Source organism: Haematobia irritans, chromosome 3, assembly GCF_050003625.1.
Source record: "Haematobia irritans isolate KBUSLIRL chromosome 3, ASM5000362v1, whole genome shotgun sequence".
NCBI classification, from domain to species: Eukaryota; Metazoa; Arthropoda; class Insecta; order Diptera; family Muscidae; genus Haematobia; species Haematobia irritans.
Window position 1 is genome coordinate 9,987,786 of NC_134399.1, and position 7,605 is coordinate 9,995,390.

The 7,605-nt window shown below is 29.7% G+C and overlaps 2 protein-coding genes across 2 annotated transcripts; both read left to right on the forward strand.

Annotated features, from left to right (window-relative positions):
* The first annotated feature begins 230 nt into the window (after positions 1–230).
* NO66 (Bifunctional lysine-specific demethylase and histidyl-hydroxylase NO66) lies at positions 231–2,713 on the forward strand. Its single transcript, XM_075299742.1, has 3 exons — positions 231–1,365; positions 1,421–1,779; positions 1,845–2,713. Exons 1-3 carry the CDS (start codon positions 342–344, stop codon positions 2,607–2,609), a joined length of 2,148 nt encoding a protein of 715 aa, XP_075155857.1. The 5' UTR covers positions 231–341; the 3' UTR covers positions 2,610–2,713.
* A 2,563-nt stretch (positions 2,714–5,276) lies between these two features.
* On the forward strand, positions 5,277–6,195 carry mRpL33 (mitochondrial ribosomal protein L33). The gene is made up of 3 exons (XM_075300094.1): positions 5,277–5,428; positions 5,507–5,610; positions 6,085–6,195. The coding sequence occupies exons 1-3, from the start codon at positions 5,388–5,390 to the stop codon at positions 6,132–6,134; spliced, it is 195 nt and encodes a 64-aa protein (XP_075156209.1). The 5' UTR covers positions 5,277–5,387; the 3' UTR covers positions 6,135–6,195.
* Positions 6,196–7,605: the final 1,410 nt, after the last annotated feature.

Below are 7,605 nucleotides of genomic sequence, written 5' to 3' on the forward strand. Positions count from 1 at the left end.
CTTATGTGTAGCAGAACTTTCCGTTAAAGCCTGGCATTCAGTTCTAGCGGAAATTTAGTGCCAATAACACAGTTTTATTATGTATTTCTTATACTGCGTTCAGGCCTTATGTAAATGAACTATTATCTACATATTTTAACAATCTTCGCCCAAAAGTCTTGGCAACACTTTGAACTGGCCCAATTAGTGTGAAATACGTTTACGTTACGCTGTATTTACTAAACAGCTGACAGCTAACAAACAACGAAACACACGTGCCGCCGGTAGCTTATTTTCTTAAATTTGAAGTTTTTAAGTTCAAGGATTTTGCATTGGTTGTCTTTCCATAGAGGATTAAAAACATGGAGCCGGTCTCAGCGTTTCAAGCATTTCGTGCTGTAAAATCTAAAGCAGAGCTGAAGAAGCAAATGAAGAAACAACAAAAAACTAAAATGGTTAATGGGAGTACCAACAATGGCAAAAACGTGAATAAGGAAAAACCAAACCAGACATCAGAAGCCAGCAAGAAATCCAATGAAAATGTAAAACAAAAAAAGCCTAAAGAAACCATCAAATCAAAGCCTGTGGATTTCGAAAGTGTTAATTCCAAACAAAAGTCTGCAAAGAAAAATAAATTAGGAAAAAACAAAGAGAAGGACGTGCAAGTGGAAGAGTATACAAAGAAAGCGTCCAAAAAAGATCAAAAGAAAAAACAAAATCTAGAAAATTATCTGGCTAAACAACTGGCCAAAAATCAGGAAGAGAGCGATACAGAGGTTGATTTCAATAGTGAAGAAGAGGGTAACGAATATGAACATATAAATTCTGAGGAGTTTTCCAATGAGTACACAGTCAATGATAGCATTACAAATGGGGAATATGACTGGCCAAATGAGGAAAGCCCAGAAGAACCTAAGAAGAAGAATAAAAAACGTAAAAACTCTGAAACAGATATAAAGGCCCAAGCACCAACAGAGGAATTGGTCACGAAAAAGCCTAAAAAGGAAGAAAAATCACAAAAATCCTTCGTGAAAACTGAAGAAAATGATTCGAAGAAGAAAAAATCCTCAATGAAAGAGAAACATATGGACTCTGGAAAGATATCAATTACCTCTGTAGATGTTAAACTTGAACCTCTGTCCCCTCCTCCTAATATAGGAAAAGTGAATAGCATTGATGAAGGGAAACGAGCTTTTCAGTGGTTGCTTAACCCAGTCCCGGTTGATGAATTCTTTGACAAATACTGGGAAAAGCGGGCATGTCTGATCAAACGTAAACAGTCCAATTATTTTTCACATTTGATCTCCTTCGAGGCCATTGATAAGATGCTGATTAAGAATCATGTGGAGTTTACCAAAAATTTGGATGTAACCTCTTATAAAAATGGTAAGGAAATTTGCAAATTAATTTTATGCAGCGGCCACTAATAAGTTTCCCTTAGGTGTACGAGAAACTTTGAATCCTGAAGGTCGTGCCTTACCCCCAGTGGTCTGGGATCATTATGGTCAAGGTTGCAGCATTCGCCTTCTAAATCCACAAACTTTTTTACCCCAGTTATTTACATTGAATACTACAATGCAAGAATTCTTCCATTGTTTGGTTGGAGCCAATGCATATCTAACACCACCAAATAGTCAAGGATTTGCTCCACACTATGATGATATCGAAGCATTTGTTATACAAATCGAAGGACGTAAACGTTGGAAACTTTACAAGCCTCGTTCTTCAACCGATATTTTGCCTCGTGATTCTTCTCATAATTTTACACAGAAAGAAATTGGTAAACCAATTTTGGAAGAGGTAAGCAATATCATCCTCGGCAAAGACAAGAATTCTGTAATGATTTGTATATATTTTTTTTTTAGGTCTTGAATCCCGGTGATGTCTTGTATTTTCCCCGTGGTACTATCCATCAGGCTTGCACTGAGCCTGGCTATCATTCATTACATGTTACTCTTAGTGTTTATCAAAGACAATCCTATGCTGATTTGTTTGAGAAAATGCTGCCATTAATGTTGAAAAAAGCCATAGCCACCAATGTGGATATGAGAAAGGGTCTTCCCTTAACAACCTGGCAAAATGCAGGCATTGCTTACAGTGACATCAATTCCAAAGAACGTACAGATTTACAGGCTAACGTCACAAAACTTTTACACAAGTGTATTAGAGATATGCCCATAATGGATCTTTTGGATTCCGCCGTTGATCAAGTGGCCAAGAAATTCCAACATGAAGCTTTACCCCCAGAAATATTACCTTCGGAAAAGGCTCGAACCGTTTTTGGTTCACGTAATCATACCAATGAAAAAGGAGAATGCGTTTGTGATTATGACATAGATGAGCGTACCAATGTCCGTCTACTTAGGGCAAATATATTGCGTTTGGTAGATGAAGAGGAAAAGATACGAATCTACTATTATCTAGATAATTCCAAGGAGTATTGTGAATATGAGCCCAACTTTATTGAAATAGAAGCCAACGAAGCAGCCAGCGTTGAGGTTTTGATAAAATCCTATCCAGCTTATATTGGTGTATCGCAATTACCATTGCCCAGTGATGATCAGAAAATTAATTTAGTAACAGCCCTATGGGAGCGTGGTTTACTGATGATGGAGAAACCATTTAAATAAGATTTGTTTGTAATTCTTTAATTAAATGTACAAATTGTTTCATTTGTTTTTTCTTTGATTTTGATTAGATTTTTTGAAAATAAAGCTAGAAGTACAAAATTAAAGTTTATATTGAGATTTATGGGGGAAAGAGAACACGGTTGGCACAGTTGGTAGATTTTGCAAAGAGAAGATATAAATTTTTAACAAAATTTTCTATAGAAAGAAAATTTTTTGATAACATTTTCTATAGATATACTTCTTGACAATTTTTTTCTATACAAATAGCTTTTTGAAAATTTGTTTCTATAGAAATGAAATTTTGACAAAATTTTCTATGGAAATGAAATTTTGACAAAATTTTCTATAGAAATAAAATTTTGACAAAATTTTCAAAAGAAATAAAATTTTTGACAAAATTTTCTATAGAAATATAATTTTCTATAGAAATAAAAATTTGACAAAATTTTCTACAAAAATAAAATTTGACAAAATTTTGTATAGATAAAAAAATTTTGACAAAATTTTGTATAGATAAAAAAATTTTGACAAAATTTTCTATAGATAAAAAAATTTTGACAAAATTTTCTATAGATAAAAAAATTTTGACAAAATTTTCTATAGAAATAAAATTTGACAAAGTTTTCTATTGAAATAAAATTTTGACAAAATTTTCTATAGAAATAAAATTTTGACAAAATTTTCTATAGAAAGAAAAATTTTGACAAAATTTTCTATACAAATAAAATTCTGACATAATTTTCTATAGAAATAAAATTTTCATAAAATTTTCTACAGAAATAAAATTTTGACATAATTTTCTACAAAAATAAAATTTGACAAAATTTTTTATAGATAAAAAAAAATTTGACAAAATTTTCTATAGATAGAAAAATGTTGAATAAATTTTCTATAGAAATAAATTTTTATAGAATAAAAACGTTGAAAAAATTTTCTATAGATATAAAAAAAATTGTTGACAACATTTTCTATAGAAAGAAAAATTTTGACAAAATTTTCTATAGAAAAAAAAAATTTTTGATAAAATTTTCTATAGAAAGAAAATATTTGACAAAATTTTCTATACAAATAAAATTCTGACATAATTTTCTATAGAAATAAAATTTTGATAAAATTTTCTGAAATAAAATTTTGACATAATTTTCTACAAAAATAAAATTTGACAAAATTTTTTATAGATAAAAAAAATTGACAAATTTTTCTATAGATAGAAAAATTTTGAAAAAATTTTCTATAGAAATAAATTTTTATAGAAGCAAAACGTTGAAAAAATTTTCTATAGATATAAAAAAAAATTGTTGACAACATTTTCTATAGAAAGAAAAATTTTGACAAAATTTTCTATAGAAAAAAAAATTGATGAAATTTTCTAAAGAAAGAAAAAATTTGACAAAATTTTCTATAGAAAGAAAAATTTTGACAAAATTTTCTATACAAATAAAATTTTGACATAATTTTCTATAGAAATAAAATTTTGATAAAATTTTCTATAGAAATAAAATTTTGACAACATTTTCTATAGAAATTAAATTTTCTATAGAAAGAAAAATTTTGACAAAATTTTCTATAGAAAGAAAAATTTTGACAAAATTTTCTACAGAAATAAAACTTTGACAAAATTTTCTACAGAAATAAAATTTTCTATAGAAAGAAAAATTTTGACAAAATTTTCTACAGAAATAAAATTTTGACAAAATTGTCTATAGAAAGAAAAATTTTGACAAAATTCTCTAAAGAAATAAAATTTTCTATAGAAAGAAAAATTTTGACAAAATTTTCGATACAAATAAAATTTTGACATAATTTTCTATAGAAATAAAATTTTGATAAAATTTTCTATATAAATAAAATTTTGACAAAATTTATACAAAAATAAAATTTGACAAAATTTTCTATAGATAGAAACATTTTGACAAAATTTTCTATAGAAATAAATTTTTATAGAAAGAAAAACGTTAACAAAATTTTCTATAGAAAGAAAAATTTTGACAAAATTTTCTATACAAATAAAATTTTGACATAATTTTCTATAGAAATAAAATTTTCTATAGAAAGAAAAATTTTGACAAAATTTTCTATAGAAAGAAAAATTTTGACAAAATTTTCTATACAAATAAAATTTTCTATAGAAATAAAATTTTGACAAAATTTTCTACAAAAATAAAATTTGACAAAACTTTTTATAGATATAAAAGAAATTGACAACATTTTCTGTAGAAATAAAATTTTGACAAAATTTTCTAAAGAAATAAAATTTTGTCAAAGTTTTACTTCTCTAGAAAAAATACGAGTTTCTACAGAAATTTTGGCAAAATTAAGTTTTTACAAATTCATAATGTTGTAAAGACCGTTAATCCAAATGCTTTGAAAACTCGTTTATATTTTGAATTTATTACACTTTTTATTAAAATAGAAATGGCCTTTAGATTAAAATGATTATTGCAGATAGATTTTTTGCTTAAATTATTCGTGTAAAATTAGATAAAAATCGATTAAATTGTATTTTTTATTTCGTTTTGAATATAAACCTCCTTGTCGAGTCCGTTAATTGAACAAATAACCTTATTGTGAATGATACCAAAGCTTTCACACCATATTATTCACAGTTGAACGACAAATCCCTATTTGGTAAATGCCAAATTAATCAATCAGCTGCTCTACATTACGTTATGTCCGCCACTAATTTCACGTTTTCCAATCATATGTTTCACATCATTAATCTTGCACAATCGTATTTATATTGTTAACTTTCGAGGATTAAATATATATTAAATCAATATGCGTCTCACAAATATTCTGTTGAAAAAAGTTAAAAGCAAGTATGTATTTAATGCTCAATATGAATTTATGGTATAGATCTTTGGATTTCATTGAAAAATTATCAAATTTCTTTGCAGGCGTATCATGGTTGTAGTTGAGAGTATCGTCAGTGGTCACAAATTTAATACAGTTCGTGATAGATTGTCGGATAAAATTGAATGTATACGCTTTGATCCTTATGGTAGGTAAAATAAAAAAAAAAACAAAAACATTTTGATTTGCATCATCGATCGAAGATACCAATTAGCACCGGTACTGGGATCCTATATTGGGAGCTGGTATTATGCAGCCTTTAATATGAAGACAATTTAAACAATATATCAATTAGGCCCCTTCGCCCAATTGATATATTGTTGTATAGAACCCGGGCTTTTATTTTGTTCTATATTTGAAGTTGGAGGCTTTGTACAATGTATCTTTAAAATTGTTATATGTAGAATGATATAAAAGACAATGAAATTTGTTTCTATTATGGAATCTCCGGATACAAAATGTTTAATATTCTTAAATATACCAAACCGTTTGGGACCGTATTCTATTGAATGTGAGGATCGTATAGAAACTGTTCTTTCAATAGTCTCATATAAAATCAGATTTTTAAGCACTTCTGCTTTCTATTTCCATTTTAACAAAGTACTTTTGTTTTCTATTTCAGTTCAAGCCGAATGTGTGTACCGTGAACGCAAGAAGATACGCAGCGCCTAATTTGTTATGAACTTTTGTTAACATAGTTTAAATATATGCATATTTTAAATCAACAAAAACATTCAATCTGTTTTATTGTACTTTGGATAGGCTGTCTGGCGCAAAGACAAAAGAAAATTCCGTATTATTCCACAAAATTGGGTTGGGTGAATCGTATACGGTTACGTTTCAGAGAATGACACCAATTCGCATAAAAGAATTACTATCCACTTTCTATTCTGATTCTTCAAAGCTTTTTTTTCCCTCATCCTTTAGTTTTCCTCTTCAGGATTAAACATATTTGAGTTCTCTATATTCCTCAGATTGTTCGGCATTCGATATCGAATTCATAATCGTATCGAAAAAATTCTCGATACCAATAAGTTTGTATCATGGTATTCGATCGAAATTTGCAATGCAATTCTCTAGAATTGTCAACAGCAAAAAAACGAATCAGAACAAAATGAAATGACAAAATTAAGTTAGCCGCACATAGAGTGCAGAAGAAACATATGTTTTGGCGATTTAAAAGTAAAAAGTGAATTGGAGCCATATCTCTTGCTACATTCCTCCGAATTCCTTCAGATTTGATGAGATGAATATAAAATTATACGGCGACAAATGTCATTGTCATTTGTGTGTGTTCATGGGATTGAAATGGTGTGCACTGCTAGAATGTCGCTTTTTTGCTGGCTCAATGGACGTTTTGGAAGGAGACGTTCAATTGTTACTTGCGAGGTATATAATTTTTGGTGGCATGTCAACGTCATTACTATCGATATTACAATTGTCTGCCGTCTTAAACCTTTTGGCCAGCGGAAACTTTCATCATTCACTATTCTTACATGGAGCGTTATGTTGTCATGATATGGTACGGTAAGTGATTGATCAATATTTATTGGATATCGTTCTTGCCTATGCACTTATTATATGGCTCTTTGCTAAGCATAGGTTATAGAGGATGACACCAAATCCGTAGAAAGGAAAAATGGTGTTCACTTAGACCATGTTGGTCCACTGTGATTCGTCATGGTTGTTTCTTTCCTCTTCGTCATCTATCTTCCTCAGCCAGGGTCGATCACATTTCGTTTGCGTTCTTGGAAATGAAAACGGTTCTAGGTCTAGGTCTAGGTCTTTCATCCAGAAGTCTAGTTAAAGGCAAGTATATTCTTTATGTTACAGTCCCGAACCTCAGTAATATCCTGAAAGAAAAAGGAACCCAGTATCTTGTTATACCCTGCGCCACTCTGTGGAACAGGGTATTATTTTTTCTAAAAGATAATGCCGGACACTAACACTGAAAGTGGTAAGAGTTTTCTGTAGCCTCCGGGCCATCTACAAATATCATCGGGCATTAAGCCAACCCTTACCATGTGCTTCCCAAGTGTGGTGTGTTCTGTTATGATGCTTATTAACGACCTCAAATCCTCTTTATTCGTCGCCATTAGAAATCCTGATCCTACTCTTGTCATTCCATATCAGTTTGGTCTGC